This window comes from Drosophila obscura, unplaced genomic scaffold (genome assembly GCF_018151105.1).
Source record: "Drosophila obscura isolate BZ-5 IFL unplaced genomic scaffold, ASM1815110v1 contig_186, whole genome shotgun sequence".
Classification (NCBI taxonomy): Eukaryota; Metazoa; Arthropoda; class Insecta; order Diptera; family Drosophilidae; genus Drosophila; species Drosophila obscura.
The window spans coordinates 9,581,960-9,602,303 of NW_024542774.1; the positions used below are offsets into that span (position 1 = coordinate 9,581,960).

The 20,344-nt window shown below is 43.8% G+C and overlaps 8 protein-coding genes across 12 annotated transcripts in view; 6 read left to right on the plus strand and 2 right to left on the minus strand.

The window, feature by feature from the left end:
* The first annotated feature begins 1,444 nt into the window (after window positions 1-1,444).
* LOC111074709 lies at window positions 1,445-2,148 on the plus strand. Its single transcript, XM_022367602.1, has 4 exons — window positions 1,445-1,493; window positions 1,553-1,708; window positions 1,771-1,935; window positions 1,994-2,148. The coding sequence occupies exons 1-4, from the start codon at window positions 1,446-1,448 to the stop codon at window positions 2,141-2,143; spliced, it is 519 nt and encodes a 172-aa protein (XP_022223294.1). The 5' UTR covers window position 1,445; the 3' UTR covers window positions 2,144-2,148.
* Window positions 2,149-2,536: 388 nt separating this feature from the next.
* Window positions 2,537-3,234, plus strand: LOC121404148. The gene is made up of 4 exons (XM_041593182.1): window positions 2,537-2,584; window positions 2,644-2,799; window positions 2,862-3,026; window positions 3,085-3,234. Exons 1-4 carry the CDS (start codon window positions 2,537-2,539, stop codon window positions 3,232-3,234), a joined length of 519 nt encoding a protein of 172 aa, XP_041449116.1.
* Window positions 3,235-3,626: 392 nt separating this feature from the next.
* Window positions 3,627-4,252, plus strand: LOC121404139. Its single transcript, XM_041593146.1, has 4 exons — window positions 3,627-3,674; window positions 3,734-3,889; window positions 3,941-4,105; window positions 4,192-4,252. Exons 1-4 carry the CDS (start codon window positions 3,627-3,629, stop codon window positions 4,201-4,203), a joined length of 381 nt encoding a protein of 126 aa, XP_041449080.1. The 3' UTR covers window positions 4,204-4,252.
* Window positions 4,253-4,980: 728 nt separating this feature from the next.
* LOC111074715 lies at window positions 4,981-5,666 on the plus strand. Its single transcript, XM_022367614.2, has 4 exons — window positions 4,981-5,028; window positions 5,087-5,242; window positions 5,294-5,458; window positions 5,517-5,666. Exons 1-4 carry the CDS (start codon window positions 4,981-4,983, stop codon window positions 5,664-5,666), a joined length of 519 nt encoding a protein of 172 aa, XP_022223306.2.
* A 988-nt stretch (window positions 5,667-6,654) lies between these two features.
* On the plus strand, window positions 6,655-9,767 carry LOC111074684 (Bardet-Biedl syndrome 4 protein homolog). 3 transcript variants are annotated; one of them, XM_022367567.2, is made up of 10 exons: window positions 6,655-6,800; window positions 6,874-7,013; window positions 7,091-7,203; window positions 7,276-7,566; window positions 7,636-7,798; window positions 7,868-7,990; window positions 8,065-8,149; window positions 8,784-8,870; window positions 8,952-9,163; window positions 9,241-9,764. In XM_022367567.2, exons 1-10 carry the CDS (start codon window positions 6,722-6,724, stop codon window positions 9,406-9,408), a joined length of 1,461 nt encoding a protein of 486 aa, XP_022223259.1. In that variant the 5' UTR covers window positions 6,655-6,721; the 3' UTR covers window positions 9,409-9,764. The 3 variants fall into 3 exon arrangements, with proteins under 3 accessions (XP_022223259.1, XP_022223260.1, XP_022223261.1); XM_022367568.2 differs by lacking the exon at window positions 8,784-8,870 and having other exon boundaries at window positions 9,241-9,767; XM_022367569.2 differs by lacking the exons at window positions 8,952-9,163; window positions 9,241-9,764 and having other exon boundaries at window positions 8,536-8,832.
* LOC111074685 (G-protein coupled receptor dmsr-1) overlaps window positions 9,494-20,344 on the minus strand; it is a 30,808-nt gene continuing 19,957 nt past the window's right edge. For 2 of the 3 annotated variants that reach the window (XM_041592954.1, XM_022367570.2), the window contains 6 exons: window positions 12,843-13,138; window positions 11,507-11,678; window positions 11,315-11,441; window positions 10,834-11,055; window positions 10,586-10,768; window positions 9,494-10,532 (listed from right to left, as the gene is read on the minus strand). In XM_041592954.1, coding sequence (XP_041448888.1) covers window positions 10,211-10,532; window positions 10,586-10,768; window positions 10,834-11,055; window positions 11,315-11,441; window positions 11,507-11,678; window positions 12,843-13,082 — 1,266 coding nt within the window. In that variant the 5' untranslated portion in view covers window positions 13,083-13,138 and the 3' untranslated portion in view covers window positions 9,494-10,210. The remainder of the gene's footprint in view (window positions 10,533-10,585; window positions 10,769-10,833; window positions 11,056-11,314; window positions 11,442-11,506; window positions 11,679-12,842; window positions 13,139-20,344) is intronic. The other variant, XM_022367571.2, reaches the window with a different exon arrangement.
* Window positions 15,599-16,450, plus strand: LOC111074686. Its single transcript, XM_022367573.2, has 2 exons — window positions 15,599-15,831; window positions 15,934-16,450. The coding sequence occupies exons 1-2, from the start codon at window positions 15,820-15,822 to the stop codon at window positions 16,255-16,257; spliced, it is 336 nt and encodes a 111-aa protein (XP_022223265.1). The 5' UTR covers window positions 15,599-15,819; the 3' UTR covers window positions 16,258-16,450.
* LOC111074683 (uncharacterized zinc finger protein CG2678) lies at window positions 17,095-19,156 on the minus strand. The gene is made up of 2 exons (XM_022367566.2): window positions 18,744-19,156; window positions 17,095-18,683 (listed from the first exon to the last, which is right to left on the minus strand). The coding sequence occupies exons 1-2, from the start codon at window positions 18,915-18,917 to the stop codon at window positions 17,250-17,252; spliced, it is 1,608 nt and encodes a 535-aa protein (XP_022223258.2). The 5' UTR covers window positions 18,918-19,156; the 3' UTR covers window positions 17,095-17,249.

A 20,344-nucleotide genomic window follows, 5' to 3' on the forward strand; every position in this document is an offset into this window, starting at 1 on the left:
GGGGGAGGGGAAGCAACTGAAAATTAATTTCTTCATTCTGGCTATAATTATGATCCGATCTGATTCAGATTCGGCAGTCTGGTAGATATGGTCATTCTCTATGATACTGCGTTTTTAGTTTTATCGTTTCTTTAAAATTGTGCCTGCCACAGATTTTCGTCCTTTGTGGGGGCGGAAGGAGGCGGGGCGAAATTTTGAAATCTTGTAGCAGTGTGATATCACATGAGTCTGGAAACCAAATTTGGTTGCCCTAGCTCTTATAGTCTCTGAGATCTAGGCGCTCAACAAGACGGACAGACAGACAGACAGACGGACAGACGGACAGACAGACATGGCTATATCGACTCGGCTATTGATGCTGATCAAGAATATATATACTTTATGGGGTCGGAAACGTTTCCTTCTCTGCGTTACACACATCCACTTTTACCACAAATCTAATATACCCCTTAACTCTTTTTTGAGTACGGGTATAAATATAATTGGAAATTTTGTTAATCTTCAATGTTGTCAACGTTACCAAAATTAGTATACTGAACGCTACTATTCGGTATTCGGAATTAATTGTTCTGACTTTTTGGCAGTCTCGTATTGATTATTTCAGTATCATTTCATCGATATTTGGGTAAGGTAATGGAGCGAATAATTATACCCGTACTCAAAAAAGAGTTAAGGGGTATAATAGATTTGTGGTAAAAGTGGATGTGTGCAACACAGAGAAGGAAACGTTTCCGACCCCATAAAGTATATATATTCTCGATCAACATCAATAGCCGAGTCGATAGAGCCATGTCTGTCTGTCCGTCTGTCTGTCCGTCTTGTTGAGCACCTAGATCTCAAAGACTATAAAAGCTAAGGCAACCACATTTGGTTTCCAGGCTCATGTGATATCACACTGCTACAAGTGTATTTCAAAATTTCGCCCCGCCCCCTTCCGCCCCCACAAAGGACGAAAATCTGTGGCAGCCACAATTTTAAAGATACGATAAAAACTAAAAAGTATCGTAGAAAATGACCATATCTACCAGATTGCTGAATCTTTATTAGATCGGACTAATTTTCTGTTGGTTCGCCCGCCTCCGCCAGCCAGGAACCGCTACTCATTCTACTCTTTCTCGCTCGCACACTCTGCCGCGTTCAGTGCGCGAACAACCCCTAGCGGAGGAGATGTAGAATATAAATGGTACATCTATAATCTACATGCTATATGTATAATATACATTGTAGATGTATATAGTAGATGTAGCAAAAAAAAGTAAAATGTTAACTTGTTTTAAATTCTAAAATTCGAAAAAATTAAATCAAAATGAAAAATATGTACTGACTGAGTACGGGTATAAGTAGAGTCGCGTCACCAGAAGCGACTCGCACGTTCCTTCTCGTTATAATTGTGGTACTGCCAATCGCTGATTTTATTTGAGTTTTATTCTCAGTCTAGTTCCAGAATGAATACCTTGTGGTTTTTGATATTATTTGCCATTGGACCGATCGCAGTAAGGAACCAAAATGTATGTTGTAATTTTAGCTAAAGAGCTGAATTGTATCCGAACAGATCCGCGGACACTTCGAGTTCAACAATGTTCGCTGCTTGGTGCGGGATCGGAGCTTCATGGAGTTTGACTACTGCTATCTGAGATCTGTGAATCGCACCTACAAATACTTTTCGTTGAAAACCAAATATCACAAGCTTCCGATTAACACGGTGTCGGTAAGGGTTATTTATGGGTTATCTTCAGTGATGCTGAGCCTCGTAACTTTCGATCTTTGCAGGTCAGTATGCAGTTAAGGCTGCGGGAGAACAAGAGAATCCTGTACAACTTCGATGTCCGCTTCGACGCTTGCAAGTTCATGCGCGAGCGCAACAACGTCATTGTCAACTGGTTTTACCAAACCATTGTCGACTACACGAATATCAACCACACCTGTCCCTACAACGTGAGTGCAACCCTTCAATTCAACAGCGAAAAATGTCTTTTGGTTTTCCCAATTCTAGCATGATGTTTTCGTGGATAAGCTTCCTGTTCAGTATGTAAACAAGATGATGCAGAATGTCGTGCCGGATGGGCGATATTATTTCAATAGCACCTGGGTTATGGGCGGCGTTCCGCGGTGCGATATTACTTTATACTTTACCAAAAGCTAAATAAATAAAACGAGAGGGCACGGGTACGAGTTAATTAATGCATAATTTAATTTATTTATTAAAATACATTTGTTATTAGGGATGTTTGAAATTTGGCGCCTCATTTGAAATTTGAATATTTTAACAATAAAATGGTTCCAAATAAGTGCTGTTAAATGCGAAATCTATCGGTTGAATTTGAATTTTCAAAGTTCAATAAAAGTTCAGCAGCCTCGTAATGGTCCCAATTTATGGCATTTAAAAACAAAAACCCAGTAAAATAATGGGCTTTATTATTTCGGAAACCGATATTTTGTATAGGGTAGTTAGATACGTTAATGGAGCAAATAATTATAATCGTGGTACTGCCAATCGCTGTTTTTATTCGAGTTTCATTCTCAGTCTAGTTCCAGAATGAATACCTTGTGGTTTATCATATTATTTGCCATTGGACTGATCGCAGTAAGAAACCAAAATGTATATTGTAATTTGAGCTAAGGAGGTGAGTTGTATCCGAACAGATCCGCGGACACTTTGAGTTCAACAATGTTCGCTGCTTGATGCGGGATCGGAACTTCATGGAATTTGACTACTGCTATCTGAGATCCGTGAATCGCACCTACAAATACTTTTCGTTGAAAACCAAATATCACAAGCTTCCGATTAACACGGTGTCGGTAAGGGTTATTTATGGGTTATCTTCAGTGGTGCTGAGCCTCGTAACTTTCGATCTTTGCAGGTCAGTATGCAGTTAAGGCTGCGGGAGAACAAGAGAATCCTGTACAACTTCGATGTCCGCTTCGACGCTTGCAAGTTCATGCGCGAGCGCAACAACGTCATTGTCAACTGGTTTTACCAAACCATTGTCGACTACACGAATATCAACCACACCTGTCCCTACAACGTGAGTGCAACCCTTCAATTCAACAGCGAAAAATGTCTTTTGGTTTTCCCAATTCTAGCATGATGTTTTCGTGGATAAGCTTCCTGTTCAGTATGTAAACAAGATGATGCAGAATGTCGTGCCGGATGGGCGATATTATTTCAATAGCACCTGGGTTATGGGCGGCGTTCCGCGGTGCGATATTACTTTATACTTTACCAAAAGCTAAATAAATAAAACGAGAGGGCACGGGTACGAGTTAATTAATGTATAATTTAATTTATTTATTAAAATACATTTGTTATTAGGGATGTTTGAAATTTGGCGCCTCATTTGAAATTTGAATATTTTAACAATAAAATGGTTCCAAATAGTGCGGGCTGTTAAATGCGCTATCGGTTGAATTTGAATTTTCAAAGTTCAATAAAAGTTCAGCAGCCTCGTAATGGTCCCAATTTATGGCATTTAAAAACAAAAACTTAGTAAAATAATGGGCTTTATTATTTCGGAAACCGATATTTTGTATAGGGTAGTTAGATACGTTAATGGAGCAAATAATTATAATCGTGGTACTGCCAATCGCTGTTTTTATTCGAGTTTCATTCTCAGTCTAGTTCCAGAATGAATACCTTGTGGTTTATCATATTATTTGCCATTGGACTGATCGCAGTAAGAAACCAAAATGTATATTGTAATTTGAGCTAAGGAGGTGAGTTGTATCCGAACAGATCCGCGGACACTTTGAGTTCAACAATGTTCGCTGCTTGATGCGGGATCGGAACTTCATGGAATTTGACTACTGCTATCTGAGATCCGTGAATCGCACCTACAAATACTTGTCGTTGAAAACCAAAATTCACCATCTTCCTATTACAAACACTGCGGTAAGGGTTATCTTCAGTGATTCTGAGCCTCGTAACTTTCTATCTTTGCAGGTCAGAATGGAGATACGGCTGCGGGAGAACAAGAGAATCCTGTACAACTTCAATGTCCGCTTCGACGGATGCAAGTTCATGCGCGAGCGCAACAACGTCATTGTCAACTGGTTTTACCAAACCATTGTCGACTACACGAATTTGAACCACACCTGTCCCTACAACGTGAGTGCAACCCTTCAATTCTACAGCGAAAAATGTCTTTTGGTTTCCCCAATTCTAGCATGATATTATCTTCGATAAGCTTCCAGTTCAGCATATAAACAAGATGATCCAGAATGTCGTGCCGGATGGGCGATATTATTTCAATAGCACTTGGTTTACGGACGGCGTACCACGGTGCGATTTAACTATATACTTTACCAAAAGCTAAATAAATTAAACGAGAGCGCACGGGTCCGATATGAAGAATTTTAAATCTCCTTAACCATATTATATTTTAAATACATTTATTATTAGGGATGGAAATTTGGCGCCACATTTCAAAATTTGAACATTTTAACCATAAAATGGCGCGAAATCTATCGGTCGAATTTGAATTTAACAGTTCAATAACATAGCTCTGTTTACTTCGGTTCGTTGGTTCCAGAGAACCCATGAACCGAATCATATATCGATATTATTATGTTGTATTTCAATATGAAAGTCTCACCGCAAAAAATAAAATAAACAGAAAATATGTTATTCTTCCTGCTTATCTGATTTTTACTACATTTGTTGCTGAATTTAAATAATAGTAATAACCTTAATTATAATCTAATTTAGCATTGCCGCTATTTAAGCTGTCAACGTTACCAATGTCGGTACTCTTTGGTACTGTTCGGTATTAATTGTTCTGACTTTGTGGGATCAGGAGCCTCGTATTGGTCGCAATTAATGGCTTTTAAAAACAAAAACCTACTAAGATAATGGCCTTTATCATTTCGGAAATCGATATTTTGTATAGGAAGAGTTAGATGCGTCAATGGAGCGAATAATTATAATTGTTGTACTGCCAATTGCTGTTTTTATTCGAGTTTCATTCTCAGTTTAACTCCAGAATGAATACCTTGTGGTTTTTGATATTAATTGCCATTGGACCGATAGCAGTAAGGAACCAAAATGTTATTGTAATGTGAGCTAAGGAGCTGAGTTGTATCCGAACAGATCCGCGGACACTTTGAGTTCAACAATGTTCGCTGCTTGGTGCGGGATCGGAACTTCATGGACTTTGACTACTGCTATCTGAGATCCGTGAATCGCTCCTACAAATACTTGTCGCTGAAAACCAAAATGCACAAGCTTCCGATTAACACGGTGTCGGTAAGGGTGATCTTCAGAGATGCTAAGCCTCGTAACTGTCGATTTTTACAGGTCAGTATGCAGTTAAGGCTGCGGGAGAACAAGAGAATCCTGTACAACTTCGATGTCCGCTTCGACGGATGCAAGTTCATGCGCGAGCGCAACAACGTCATTGTCAACTGGTTTTACCAAACCTATGCCGACTACTCGAATCTCAACCACACCTGTCCCTACAACGTGAGTGCAATCCTTGAATTCTACAGCGAAAAATGTCTTTTGGTTTCCCCAATTCTAGCATGATATTATCGTGGATAAGCTTCCTGTTCAGCATATAAACAAGATGATCCAGAATGTCGTGCCGGATGGGCGATATTATTTCAATAGCACTTGGTTTATGGGCGGCGTTCCGCGGTGCGATTTTACCTTATACTTTACCAAAAGCTAAATAAATAAAATAGTTTGTATTACCCTCCAAGCTATTTTACAATTTTTCGGGAATATAGTGTCCACGTGATCCAAGGAAAAGCCTAAAATCAATCCCTAGGTTTACCGTGAAAAATAAAATAAACAAAAAATATGTTCGGATCGCTTGCCAAATACCTTAGCAGGACAGGAATTTGGAGAGCTACTGGCAGTCTGAGACACAGACTGTGCCTGACTGCGAGAGCCGATCGATTGTTTCCCTTTCCGTGGGCAGCCTTTTTTGAAAAAAAAACGCTTCACTTTGAGATAAAGCCGCGATCATGCAATGCGATGCGATGCGATGGCTATCTTGGTGATCTTGTACGATATTTGGTGCATTAATTGATTTTGAATTTGCGCTGGTTTTGGCCAGGTGAGCATTTGAAATGTAGCTCACGATCACATGTTTACCACGATACTCGCAGCCGAAAAAGGAAACGAACGCTGACAGAGACCATTTGCCACTTTTGTCGGTGTGAATTAAATTGAGTAATTAGGCGGTTTCGGTGTCTGGTCTGGAGCTTGGACAACAAAGAGCGTACCGTGGACACCAGCTGGGGGACGGCAAACCGACACACCGCGAGGTGTACGGAAACTTGTTGGAGATACCGAAATATTTGCTTGTTTACAAAAGCTCTCGTATCTTTGGCCCGGCAATTATTTACCTTACCTGGCCCAGTGCATTTATAGATTTTTTTTATTGCACTTCGATTAGTTTCCAAAACTGAATGAGTTTCCGTCGCAGCTGATTAAAAATACAAGCCATGGAATTTGCACAGGCCCGATTTTGGCCAATAACACAACTCTTGGCCAGCCAACAGGCTAATTTTGGTATTCTAGTGGGTCGACATTGGCAGTCCCAATGCGACGAGAACCTCTCCCTCCCCAACAACTATCCAGGCCGCCATGGCAACGCAAAGGGCGCACAACATATTGCCCTGTAGCTGCCAGCCGAAACACAAAATTACAATTTTCATTGTCCGAAAACTTTATATTTCAGAGAGCACCAACAACAACAAAATATACATATATCTACTCATGTACGAAGCCGGCGCGGAGCAGATCAATTGCAACGGCAGAATCATTGAATTGCCCAGCCTGGAGGTGGTGCGTCCAGGTGGGTACTGCTTTCCATTCAGTTCGCAAACAATGCAGATTTACATACAGTTGTGTGTTTCGTGTTGGAGCAGCACCCAAAATGCCCAGCGATGCCAACATTGATTGGCTGCTCCACATTTACTTTACGCGGCGCGAGTTCACCCGCTGTCGCCGACTCATCGAACGTGAGCTGAATCGTCATCTGAATGCCGAGTATCTGTACTTTGTCCAGGTTAGTTGCGATGCTAATGCCGGGTATATTTTCTAATTTATTGCTGTCGCCATCGCCATCGCCATCGTCATTGCCAGGGCCTAATTGACCGCGAAGAGGGCAACCACATCGAGGCGCTGCGACACCTGCAAAGATCCGTGGAGCTCAATCCGCAGAACATCGAGACGTACAAGGAAATCGGACGTACTCTGTGAGTCGATTATCCCACACCAAGCGGCATTAATCTGATGTCCACTCATACTCATACTCATCCGCCACCCAGGTACGTGATGGGTCGCTTTAGTCAAGCGCTTGGCGTGTTCCGGGAGGCCGAGCAGCGCAGTCCCCGCAAGGACCACGAAATATATCACTATCTGGGCGAGCTGCTGTACCGGGCGGCGACCACTCAGACCCAGCTGGAGTTGGCCAAAAAGCAGCAGGACGAGGCACGCGCATACTTCGAGCTGGCCGTGCAGACGGGCAGGAAGATGGAGAGCCACGTCCGGCTGGCAGAGCTCTATCGCAAGGACAAGCAATACCAGCAAGCCATCGATGTTCTCGAGAACTGTCTGCAGTGAGTCGCGTATCCGTTTGCGATGCTAATGACATCTGCTGTGGCCTCTTAACAACCATTTGATTTCAGTTTGACGCCGGAAAATGCGGAGGTGCTGATTGAAATCAGCGTTTTGTACTTGAAAATCAATGAGACCCAAAAGGCCTACGATCGCTTGGCGGAAGTCGTCAACATTGAACGGAAATGCTCGCACATGCCCAAGGGCCTGCTGGCCTTTGGCGCCATACTTCAGGTAACATAATTGCGGCAGCCTACCCCCTAACCCAATCCACTGTTATGCTGTGTGTGTGCTCTTTGACAGTCGCGCAACGATGTCGATGGCGCCTTGAGCAAGTACAGCCAAATCGCAAACGCTGAGCCGGAAATTGCCGAACTGTGGAACAACATTGGTTTGTGCTTCTTCAAGAAGCAAAAATTCATTGCGGTGAGGAGCGAATCACACTGATGGAATTCTGATTGAATTTGAATTTGAATATTGAATATTGAATCTTTTTCCAGGCGGTTTCATCGCTGCGCAAATCCGTTTGGCTCTCGCCGCTTAATTACAATGCCCTCTACAACTTGAGCCTCATCTACATAGCCTGTGAGTAGTGGGGTGGTAGCGGCAATGGTACAAGAAAATTTGATTAGCAATTGATTGTTATGGGTGTACCACAATACCCAATAGGCCAGCAGGAAGGGTATTCATATGCATGTTTCATGGCATGCATTAAATAATTTGATTCAATTGCAATTCCACAGTCCAGGCTTAATCAGTTTTTCCCGCATTTGTTTGCATTCCATTCTGATGTTTACATAGGGAACGAACCTCACTGGCTTGCCCTTTTGCCCTACAGACAAATTGGGTCAAGCCATGGCATTGGATTCTGGTTTCCGTACAATTGCAGAGCTCATACATAGCCACATTTATGCAGTGCACTAAAAATGCATGAAGTTGGAAATCAATACCATTGTTTTACAAATCCTCAGATTTTTTGCCATTGTTGTCGGAGGAACACAGCTAATTAATAAGCGCTTCTAGGCCAAAGCCGGACAATGGATGTGCCAGAGGAGCCACATCAGGGGACTTTCTTGAATTCAAAAATGTCCAACCAAAATCCGAACTGGGAGACTGCGCTGCCTGCTCCCCATTGTTTTTTGAGTTTAACCCTTCCTGTTGAGTTTTGAATATGAAAAGCTGGGCATTTGTTCTATCTTTACCCGTCTCTCGGACGCAGCTGAACAATACGCCAGCGCTTTTCACACGCTGGCCGCAGCCATAAACCTGCGCAAGGACAATGCCGAGTGCTACATGCTGCTGGGTCGTAAGTAGAACCCCAGCCATTTGTATGCCCATTTCGTTGCCAAGTTGATCTGTCCTCACCCCCCATCCGCCCCATTCACAGTCTGTCTGCGCAAACTGGACGATGTGGATAACGCATTCGTGGCCCTTGAAAGGTCCAGCAGCATGGCCACTTGTCAGCAGGCGGCCGGACGGAATCCTTTGGTGTTCCTGAACTTTGCCCTCTTCTGTTACGAGACGGGACGCCTGACTATGGCCGCAGAGCAGTACAATCGATTCATAAGCCAGTCGCAGGACCTAATGCTGCCCACGGAAGTAAGTCGCCTCGCCTCGTCTCGCCTACCGCTGTGGCTTCGTTCTTTAAACGCTTTAACATTCTCGCTTTCTCGCAGTACAAGTTTCAGGCAACCAAGCTCAAGTCCCTGCTTCGTATATCGAATCATGGCCATGGAATGCTGCTCGATGCATCCGATTCGAATGAGACTGCGCTGGGAACGGCGCCGGACATGCGGCCAGATGAGCTGCCACTTGAGGTGAATGCAGTTGTCAGCAGGAACTGAAGCGGAAATCTCTTTGAATGTCGTACACATACTACACATACGATTGTGTACCATTTACGAATGAAAGAAATGCAATTTACTGGCATCAAAGATGCTTAACTCACATCAAACATTTATTTGAACGTGTTTACACTTATATAGAACTTGAATGATACTCGTCAAATGCATCGTTACCTAATATTATGGAGTAAGCTGTAACCGCAAGATGAATAAATACGATAATCCGAATAAACTGCAGGGACTGAATGGGGTGGTACCACCCCATGCCAGGGGGGCAATGTAACGCGTGGGCTCTCGAGTTCCTGCCCGCCTGGCATGTGGATTTAGCTCTGGTCACAGCTTTAGTTACACAAACAGATTTGGATACACATACGTATGCAAATCTCTTAGACTTATAGTATACGAAACACTGGAATAGACTGTAGTGTGTGTTGAATTTCTTATATGTTAAAAACTACGTACTGGGATTGGGATGTTGCTTAGCCTATCAAAACGCACATCAATCTGGAACATCAAATGGATAATGGATACACATAGATATATATATATTCCTTTAGTATTTAATCTTAAATCCAATTTCTTTTATCAGCAACTAAGTGGGAAGGGAACTGGCACTTGCTCAAACAGCCAATCAATCAATCGGTTAGCCGTTCAAAACGCTTATCAATTTTCAGCTCACAGCTTATACCACTTTTAAAAAGTTTATAGTTTAGAAATTCCAATGGAGAGAAGCCCAAGAGCATCTTTGAGATGCCATATCCAGGCGGACCTTCTCCTACCCTGCTCCAGTTCCAGATCCTCCTTAGACGCATGTGGTGGTGACGCGAGTCAATCGGCTCAACTCAGTGCTGCCAATGTGCCGCTTGAAGAACAGTGATCGGAAGGTGGTGCGGAACTGTTTCGACATCAGACCATAGAGCACGAAACCCACTGCAGCATTGATCAGGGCCAGGAGATCCATCAGCTCCCCAAAGGGCGGATAGCAGTGGGCGAAGAAGCACTTCTCCATCATCCCGGACAGCAGACCCAGCAGCCCCTGGGGAAATTCGGTGACCAGAAAGAGTACCAGCACGCCCACCAAAAGAAGCGTGGTGCGATCGTTGCGGCGATCGCAGCGCGGTGGCCTAAACAAAAGGTTAGCTTGTGGCAGCATTAAAAACGGAACCACTGTACCCACCTCTTGGACTTGCTGTCATTGAGGCTGAGCTGAACGGCGTATTTGTTGTCAATTGCGTAGTCCTTCAGTTTTAGGCGGCGACGCGACGCCTCGCACAGGACATTCATTAGAACCACACTGATGACGGTCAGGGCGATGCACGGCAACAGCTTGATAATCACGGAATGTATCCAGAAATTGAACCTGTCAGAGTATATGGGAGAGAATATAACGGGCTGAACATGGTTGATCTGCACAGCCGCACCCACCTGTACAGCACAGAATCCGCATCAAAGTACACATGATAGAGGGCCTCGTGATCGACAGTGTCCACATCGTGCGTTTCGCGCACCTGAAACACAAAGTACGTGGGCAAGCAGAGAATCGGCGAAATGATGAACGGAAAGAGTATGGCCTCCCTGGAATGTGCGAGCAGAAAATTGGCACAGCTCCCGTTTGGATGTCTGTGAAAGATAGATGGTAACATTTGGCTATAAACAAAAGACGGGAAGAAGAACAGAAACAGACACAATGCCGCCATGTTAATCAAATCAGACAGATGTCTATGTCTATTCAGATCCCGATATGGATATGGAAAAGGATTTCGATATCGGGGTCGGGGTCGATGTGGGTTAGATGAGACGGATGATTCTGCTCGAAAAGAATTTATCAGAATGAATGATAGTAGCCGAAAGCGTAGCGCACGTTTCAGCAGAGAAACAATTGCCGAGTCAGTGCTCGTCCACTCACCTGATTGCCACGTAGCGCCATACGGCCAATGTCACGGTGAGGCCAATGGAAATTGTGTGTAGGATCTGAGTGAAGTGCATGTGCACCAGCAGATAGACGGCCCAACCATAGCTCAAATCCTTTTCACCTGCAAACAATGGTTCATTAAGACAGCAGCAAGCGATGGGCTGGGCTGGGGGAAACCACGCTTACCCGGCTCCATGTAGATATACTGGTAGGATGTATAGGGTATATACTCGAGCATCACAAACATATCAGCGACGGCCAACCACTTCAGTATGTTGTTGATTGGCGCCTTGGCCATTTCCTTTCTGGTCAACACCATTATGTTCAATATGTTTGCTATCGTTCCGAAAATGCAAATCTATGTGTGGTTGGGGTAACAACAAAGGGGAGAACAAAAACAAAAATCAAAAACAAAACCAACCAGGGGATGAGTAATTCATGACAATGGGGGAGGAATATGTTATCAGCCCTATACGCTTTCTTTCCTCACTCGTCACTCACTCACTTCTGCCACATCGCCCAATCTCCATACAATCTTTTCTTTCTGGCTTTCTGGCTTTCCGCCTCTGCCGCTGCCACATACCGCACTCAACTGCCCAGCAAGATGGAATATATTATTCATTATTCAAATGTCCTTCGAATTTTCCTTTTGCCTTTGCTGTGAAAATTTTATGTTTTTCATTGAATTGCTGTTGGGAGATTAAGCTTTAATATTTTCTATAAGCTTTTTCCATTATCCCAAACAGAATTCGTATGAAAAAATATATTAATCCTTGCCACAATTTAAACCAGAAAACCCTAAAATAAATTTCACTAACTCCGAAAATAATTTTAAACTCATTATGTGGTTCCTTGTCGAGGTTTTTCTCTGTTAATTCTTGCCATGATGCACACAGTTGTACATACATACACATGTATGAAAAGCTTTTCACTAACTTTTTACTCAATAAAAATATTTAATGAAACTCATTAAATAGTGTTGCTAGAGTTTATTCGTATGAGATAAATGTGTAATTAATGCTTGCCAAATTCCCCACTTTCCACATACATTCCATAATTTGGCTATGGCTGAATATTTCGTATATATATGTATTTTAAGCTCATTTACTTCTAAACCACATCAAAGCGTAATTCACATCCATTCAAAGGAGAGACCTAAAGCAGAAATAAAAGACTGAGAGAATGACGGACTGACACACTGAATGGCAATGATTTGTGAATCGTGATAAACGTATTACTCTTATTCATCCGAGCAGCACAACAAAAGAGATAACAGTTTCATGGGCTCGGCAAAAGTTCAAAGGTGCCAGAGCCGCAAAGATTCATCAAAAGCAAAGCTGACGGATAGACAGTCGGAGTGAAGTAATTTTCTCAGCTTTTTGTACAATTTTTCCTTTCTTGAATTTCCTTGACGCTAGCCTCCAGCCTTGTCGCAACCCTTTAGCATTCATTTTATTTTATGGTTGATCATTAGTCTTGTTGCTGTGAGGATGTTTGGGGAGGGTGGGGGGTCAGTACTTACCATTAGGGAGACATAGCCATGAATGCTGTTGTAGGCCCTCAGCCAGTTGTAGATTTCACCCTGGCAATAACCCTGGCATTCGTCGTTCTGCATCGACTGGTTCTTTCGCTGGAAGTCGAACATCAGCTTCACGAAATCCTCCATTTCGCTACTGGTTATCTTAAAGTCCTTGAGTATGGTGGCATTGAACGGCGCCGATTGCTGCAGATGCGACTGCGGCATGTTGCTCGTTATTTGCATTTTGATGTGGCTGTAATCAATGGGTCCCGTTACCTTTTGGTAACACAAAGCGAGTGCTGAAAACAACCAATTGACGTGCATTTTTATTCCAGTTGAATCACAACTTAAGTGGGCAAAAATCACATTACATGGTCCCAATTAGTCCAAATAAAGCCCGATTATGTTGGCCTGGGCAAGCGAATTGACAACCAAAGCCTGTTCCTGTGAAAATCCATTCAAAGGTAAACACTCATACAGTGCATATACAATAAGGCGCTATATGTACCAATGGATCGGGTTTCACACAAAGGAAATCCCACACATCCCACGCAGATCCCACGCACATCCAACGCACATTCATATTCAACAATATTTATTGACTTTCCACCTGTACCATCCTGCCTGCCCTGCCATTTTCCCGTTCACAACGTGCCACCACGAACAAGAATGACCACTGCAACTGTGCAGCATAATTAATGGCACGAGTATACGAATGCATTGCAACTGTCTGGTCTGGAATCAAGCACTGCCTGGGCGTAGCCACGAAATTAATTGGCAACAACAGGCAAACCATGCCAACCAATGGGCAACCAATACTATGAGCCATAATAAGTGGTACTTATTTGACGGTTAGCATTTGACACTCGGCTGTGCTGTGCTGTGCTGTGTGAGTGGTGCAAATCAAAGTCGACATGTCCACACGTCGTCGAAGGTGTTGCATTTGGCTAATGGCCCCAAAATCGAATCTGAATCGAATCCTGTTCGCTGCAATGCTGTTTCGCAATCTCCGACCACCACACCACGCTGTTCCACCCCCTGCCTGTCCATGCCAGTCGACAGTATTGCCTCATCAGGTATGCATAATTTTTGAATTAGTTGAGCCGTATGCCGTATGCTGAGTGGGGCTGGGGCTGGGGCTGCGGCTGGGGCTGGGACTGTCATTTGTTGCTTGTCAGCGATTTGATGCTGATGGATTGGCCTTTCGATTTTGTCAACATTTTAAGCCTCAACTTACGACTACATCTGTGGCGGGTAATTATTCTTAACGATTGGATATTCCATCAAAATGAAAACGGCCATCAAGCAAGGACGTTCAACGAGCATCCAATTCAATTATGTTTAGTTTGTTGCTTCTTGCAGATTCACAGACGCTATAAATACGCAACATTTCAACAGAAAAATCTTTATGACCTGAATACGAGAACGCATGTCATTCGTGCTTCAAGGCAAGAGCTGCTCATCCCATGTAGTCAGAGACTTTATTCTAACACACTCTAACGAGCATCCTTATTACGTCTTCCGGTGACAAATCCTGCCAGGTTTCTCTGAGAACAGTTCCTATAATTTCAGATTTCCTTGCAAAAAAATAATCTTGTTGGCTACTGTGACCTTCGCCTTTCGTTAGATTGTTTTTCATCACAGCCGGCCGGATGATGGCCGTAACTGGGGTGCATCTGGAAAATTACATAGAAAACTAACAGGTGGCACGGAAATTCACCCACACACACACACACAGAGCAAAACAAAATGGCGCCATCAACAGAAAATCAACAGTACTCAAGCACCAAAAGCAGCTCCAGGATGTTGTTTTTTTTTTTTCTGCTTTTACCGTTTCCCTAAGTCGTTAATTAACGCCGGTCTGTGGTTGATTGTGTATTAAGTGGGCGTTTGTTATCCCCATTTTTTTGATTGCAAATGGGTCATCTGACCCGCTGGGCCAATTATCTGATTCTCCTGATCCCCTATATGCACATGTTGTCCATTAAACAGGCACAAGTACTCGTATTACCTTGGCTCTTAAAGAGCATAGCTATCACTTAAACGCTGTTAGTTGTTAGCTGTTAATAAGTATACAGAGATACTTATGTATGTACATCAGTACACACAACGAGACTCGTTTATCACCGTGCGATGAAAGTCAACTTATCAGAAGCCATTTAGCAGTAAAGCTAGAGTCCCATTTCCAATTAGCCAAGTTAAACGAACCGGAATTTGTATTCTCTGTGCATTTTTTCTACTTACTTAGCTTGCTTTGTGATGTTATTTAAATGTCAGTCTGGGCGAGAGTGAAACTGTCAATCAGGGACTGTGATAATCACATCAGAGGATTAAATTCAATTTGTTGATGGCCCGTCTGATAATTGAGATTCAGATGAACGTCACCAATGCTCTTGGCATTTAATTGACGCAATTATTAAGAAGAACGTAATGCCGATTATCCATTATAGCTGCCGATAATCTATGGGTCTCCGTCACCATTGACACTCGTGAGTGAGTGACTTTGAGCGTGTGGTTACTCCAAATAATTTGCTGAATTAAACAAAACAAAACCAAACAAAAAACTGCGTATGCTGTCAGACAGTCGCTCTGGCGTTCTGTCGGATACTCGTACAAACGCATTCACACAGATACTATGCACACACACACACACTGGTTGTGTGGCAAAGACTGCTGCCGCTGCTGCTGCAACTTGTTTGTGCGATTTTGGATCGATGTGGGCATGATATGTATTTTTCTGGTCAATGTTTTATTTGATTTTTATTTTTGGGCCCAAATAGTTTCTTCCTAATGAGTGCATTTGGTTTAGTTTTGAGTGAGTTTCCATGCGTCTACGCACATCGGAAAATCGTATAAATACAGACGTTCTGACTGTCATCGATGTTAGTTGAATTTTTAGAGAGAACCCCGTCGAATCGGTGCCGCAGTTTCGAGTGTCTAGTGTCCAGCGTCCGTACCCTTTGCGAGTCAGTCATTAATCATGAATTTCACTGTAAGTAATGAAATTGGTTTTCTTTACAAACTTGCTGGAATTTCCATCCATTTTCATTCTTGGTATTTGTTAATGAAAAATTCTTGGAAAAACATCGCAAAGCTCTTAATTTTGCTAATAGCCTGCGCCAGCTGCATCTTGGCCGCGCCCGCACCTCTGGCCGAAGAACAGCAACAAGAGGAGGGCTCTGTCAAGGCGAAGCGCGGCCTGTCGCTCGGTCTGGGCTACCACGCCCCATTGGTGACATCCGCGCATTACGTAGCCGCACCGACTCTTGTACACCACGCACCATTAATTTCGCATGCACCGCTCATCTCGCATGCACCGCTCATCTCGCACGCCCCGCTCATCGCCCATCACCCGGTGTCGTATCACCTGCCCAGCTACCACTCCATCCACTCCCTCCACTCCTACCATCACTTCTAATGAACCCCAGAGATGTGAACGAGCAGAAGCAAAGGCACCAACAGAAACGACACCAGCAGTAACAGCAGCAGCATAAGGAGCAGCAGAGACCACAGTTCTTCTTGGCATTAGCACGATTTGTACTTGGATTGGACTCCCTTTCTGGCTTTCCCTAATGACCTGCTTTTGTACATAATCGTAAAAATAAATACATGTGTTGAACCAGTCCCACTCCATCTCCATTTAAGCGCGTTCGCAACTTCTGCTAAAAAAACAATCCAGATTCTGTGTGACTGAGCTCTTACCACAAACAAGAAGGAAAAACAACTTAATATCTGAGTGTGGCTACAGTCAAGTTTGCTTGTTGTGGCGGTTGCTATTTGCCCGTGGCAGCATTTATGCCACTCGCAGTGCAGCAGCAGGGGTGTGGTGAGGCGGCTGACAGACGTAATCCCAGCAGTTAGATACTCATTGTTAGCGGCAACCAACCAGCCTGCCATACTATAAACATTAGCTTCAGCTGAATTATGCTTGCGTGCACTGGTTTGAGCGCACTGGAGCTGAAGTGAGTGCAGACTACCAATAAATGCTGCAATTTTGCAGCACGTTCTGGCCCTCAGTCTAGGGGCTTTTGAAGTAGACAGTTTTGTGTTGCACATTACATAATAATGCTCCGTATTGTTTCAGTGCTCTGAAGGGTCTTCTTGACCCAATTTGAGCCTTTCATTTGGTGACTTCTTGGGTTTAATTTTGTAAATTTATGGGTAAAATCATTTCTATTCTATTCTCCATTTTAATGACCCTTAAATGGCAGCTTAGGAGCAGAGAATACACACATGCTCAAGTATATGTCAGTACTTTCCATTCGCATTCATTACACACATTTGCAGCTGTATTTGTTTGCACTAATTTCATCTTAAAGCTAAATAAACTTAAAATCTTTTCATAGAAACATAAATCCACATGTCCGAAATATCCAAGCGCGAGCTCTGCCCGGCACTGGGGCACACCGTTTAGTCCGAGAAGCTGTCGCTCCAGTAGGTGGTGGTGAGCGGGGCCACCGACTTGAAGAGATCCCTGCCCTGGGGCTGTCCCTCCGTGGACCTGCGCTTGTTGTTGTGGCTGCTCCGCTCCTCGCCATGACGCAGGCAGCTGGTGCTCTGATGGCGTTGCAGGCGCTGCTGAGTGAGGAAGGTGCGCTGGCATCGCTTGCATTCATAGATGAAGCCATGCTCGTCGTGACGCACGGCCATATGACGCTTGAGCTCGGCCCGCAGCTTGAAGACCTGCGTACAGAGTTCGCAACGGAAGTGGGCACGCTCCTGGGCGTGCCGTTCCATGTGGGTCTTGTAGGCCCATTGCACTTTGAACGTCTTCTCGCAAATCTCGCAGGTGAAAACACTGCGGGGGTCGTGCGACTTGCGGTGCAGCACGTACGACTGCTTGCGCGAGAAGGTCAGGTCGCATTGATTGCACTCAAAGGGACCGGTCATCGAGGGTGAGCCATGTGCCCTCTTCTTGGGGACAGTGACCGATTCTTCATCGTTGTCCTCACTGCCGCGTTTTGTGGCCTTCTTGCGTCCACGCCCGCGTCCCATCGGACGTTTACGTCTCTCGCTGATGTCCGAATCGGCCGAGTCGCTCTCTGCACTGGTGGAGCCCGCCACGTCCGAGACCTTGAACTCCACATCGTCGTCCTCATCATCGTCGCTGGCCGAGTCGGAAACGGGGGCGTCAATGACCACATACCCTCGGGGACGACGCACCTTGTTCTTGCTGCGCGACAGGCGCTTGCGTAGATCTCGTTCTGTTGTTTCCAGCTGCTTCCGGAACTGTATGGCAATGGTGAGACTGTTCAAGCACGTCTTACAAATAAACTGCGGCATGAAATCCTTGACGGCAATGGACAAGTTGGGACAGAGGTCCACCAGCATGTCGGCAGGTGTGGCGTCGTCTGTCTTTTTGAAGAGTGTGACTAGATCTTCCTTGCTGGTGCAGACACGGCACTGGTTCTCGTCAACTTCCTCCTCCTTCTTGCGCTCCCTGACAGCGGGCACAGGCTCAGTGCCCTCGGCCTGCTCGTTGGGCTCGTCACCGGTGATTAGTTCAGCTTCCTCCTCGGATGCTGTCTCAAAATTGTCTTCAGCGGCACCACCACCGGCAACATCCGCCTCGTCCACTGCAGCGACATCTTCTTGCGCACCAACGTCGGCTGCATCGTCGACGTCGTTTCCTGCGCCCGCATCGATGCTCGGCTCTGTGGGAGATGTGTTGGCGTTGTCCACCTCCTCAATGAGCTTATGCACATCCACGTCGGGCATTTCATCGTCCAAAAATTCTGCCTCCCCCAATTGCTCTGGCTCAGCAACATTTTCTGTTGCCGTCTCTGGTGTGGCACCCTCCTCTGTCGCTGTTGCATGACCGGCTGTACCAGCGGTGGCGTCTCCCTAAAATGAAACCTTGTGATGAAAAAGAGGTTTTGTGGCTTGGGCTTTGGATTAAACTACCTCTTCCAGGTAATCCATAATCTCGCCCACTACTGCTGCAGAGGCTTCTATCGGCTTGTTCTGCTGCTGTTCGTTATGTGGGTGCAGTTCCTGATACTCTTGTGGCGCTACACTCTGCGTGCTAATCTCTTCAGTGCCATTGGCGGTTACCACAGGCGCAATGTCTGCTTCCATTTTTTCTGCGCGTGTTTGAGTTTGTACGTATACCCCGAGGTTTTTTCTGCTTTTTTGGCGCGGCCTACCGGCGGTCTTTGTCGAACTATTTCTGGTTTTCGTTTATAGATTTTCCAACGCGCACTTTGGTAGTGTCTTTATATTGACGCGCACTGGCTTTTTTCACTGTATTTCTTTGTTAATTGTTTAATTTGTTTAACAACAATTTCAGTAACATAGAGGTGTCAAACCATCGAGGGCACTATCGATAGTATCGATATTTTATTGCTAGTCTCTACTATCGACGGTTTTGCGACTATCATGATAGTATTGAGCTGCAGTCGTTGCGCTTTTGATATGTTTGGATTGGCTGCTATAAAATACGAAGACAAATTTGTAAACAAATCGACAGATGGCATCTAATTTTTACAATGGACAAGTTCCTAAAAGGTTTCAATGGTTTTTTAATAATTATTTGAGCCCGATACTATTACGATAGTATCGATTGTTTTTTCAAAACATTCAACGTTGATATTCCTCGATTTTGCTATTCCGTTTAATATTACTAGCTAGCTGGGACTCTCAGCCCTAAACAAATAATTTTATCCAATTTCTCAATGAATTTTGTTTAGGATTGGTTAGTTTTTAGAAGTCCTTTTTATTGGATTATTTACATATTAAGGTTAAAACAAAAACAGCATAAAACTAATGTGTCATCGTTTTGTGGCGCTGGCAGACTCGTGATATTTTGTGATATGAAATTCGTCAATTTTGATATTCAGTTTAATATTACTAGATAGTTGACCCACTCAGCCCTAAAAAAATAATTTTATCCAATTCCTCAATGAATTTTGTTTGGGATTGGTTAGTTTTCAGAACTATTTTTAATGGGATTGTTTAGATAATAGGGTTCAAAAAAAAACGGCCAAAGCATAAAACGAAAATGTTGACTAAATGTGACGTCAGTGTGGCTGGTCAACCAAGTATCTTCTATGCGTATGTACTTTTGTATACCTTATTTCTTTTAATTGGTGTTAAATGTTTTGTTCCAAGCTCCATTGAAACATTATTTATGATTTTATCCTAGATTGACATGTTTTTTACATATTAATGCACATGTTTGTGTGTTATAAATACATTTATCCCGGTTCTGATACCTATTATTGGTAGTCGTGAGCTGCAAAAATTTGTTAAAATCTTTAGAACAGAGACTGAGTAGTTTTTGCATTAATTGGAGCCTGAAAATTCAAACAATATCTCAAGTCCATAATATCCATTTTCCCAAGGTATGCAGATTGTTGCTCATTCCGTGCCAAAGTTGCACAACAATGCTGCTACTTCATTTCCCCATGTTGCTGAAATTTTTCCCATACAAATCAAATGTATCATACGGGAACGTGTATGGAATGACGCAACAATGAATCTTTATTCCATACGCGTTCCCGTAA

Bases quoted from the DNA above. Each gene is read 5' to 3' on its own strand.
- LOC111074684 (XM_022367567.2), top strand. From the start codon at position 6,722: ATGTACGAAGCCGGCGCGGAGCAGATCAATTGCAACGGCAGAATCATT. The intron at 8,871-8,951 runs GTAAGTAGAACC...CCCCATTCACAG, and splicing joins GTGCTACATGCTGCTGGGTC to TCTGTCTGCGCAAACTGGAC. The intron at 9,164-9,240 runs GTAAGTCGCCTC...GCTTTCTCGCAG, and splicing joins ACCTAATGCTGCCCACGGAA to TACAAGTTTCAGGCAACCAA.
- LOC111074715 (XM_022367614.2), top strand. From the start codon at position 4,981: ATGAATACCTTGTGGTTTTTGATATTAATTGCCATTGGACCGATAGCA. The intron at 5,243-5,293 runs GTAAGGGTGATC...CGATTTTTACAG, and splicing joins TTCCGATTAACACGGTGTCG to GTCAGTATGCAGTTAAGGCT. The intron at 5,459-5,516 runs GTGAGTGCAATC...CCCCAATTCTAG, and splicing joins ACCACACCTGTCCCTACAAC to CATGATATTATCGTGGATAA.
- LOC121404148 (XM_041593182.1), top strand. From the start codon at position 2,537: ATGAATACCTTGTGGTTTATCATATTATTTGCCATTGGACTGATCGCA. The intron at 2,585-2,643 runs GTAAGAAACCAA...GTATCCGAACAG, and splicing joins TTGCCATTGGACTGATCGCA to ATCCGCGGACACTTTGAGTT. The intron at 3,027-3,084 runs GTGAGTGCAACC...TCCCAATTCTAG, and splicing joins ACCACACCTGTCCCTACAAC to CATGATGTTTTCGTGGATAA.
- LOC111074709 (XM_022367602.1), top strand. From the start codon at position 1,446: ATGAATACCTTGTGGTTTTTGATATTATTTGCCATTGGACCGATCGCA. The intron at 1,709-1,770 runs GTAAGGGTTATT...CGATCTTTGCAG, and splicing joins TTCCGATTAACACGGTGTCG to GTCAGTATGCAGTTAAGGCT. The intron at 1,936-1,993 runs GTGAGTGCAACC...TCCCAATTCTAG, and splicing joins ACCACACCTGTCCCTACAAC to CATGATGTTTTCGTGGATAA.
- LOC111074683 (XM_022367566.2), bottom strand. From the start codon at position 18,917: ATGGAAGCAGACATTGCGCCTGTGGTAACCGCCAATGGCACTGAAGAG. The intron at 18,684-18,743 runs GTAGTTTAATCC...GTTTCATTTTAG, and splicing joins TTATGGATTACCTGGAAGAG to GGAGACGCCACCGCTGGTAC.
- LOC121404139 (XM_041593146.1), top strand. From the start codon at position 3,627: ATGAATACCTTGTGGTTTATCATATTATTTGCCATTGGACTGATCGCA. The intron at 3,675-3,733 runs GTAAGAAACCAA...GTATCCGAACAG, and splicing joins TTGCCATTGGACTGATCGCA to ATCCGCGGACACTTTGAGTT. The intron at 3,890-3,940 runs GTAAGGGTTATC...CTATCTTTGCAG, and splicing joins TTCCTATTACAAACACTGCG to GTCAGAATGGAGATACGGCT.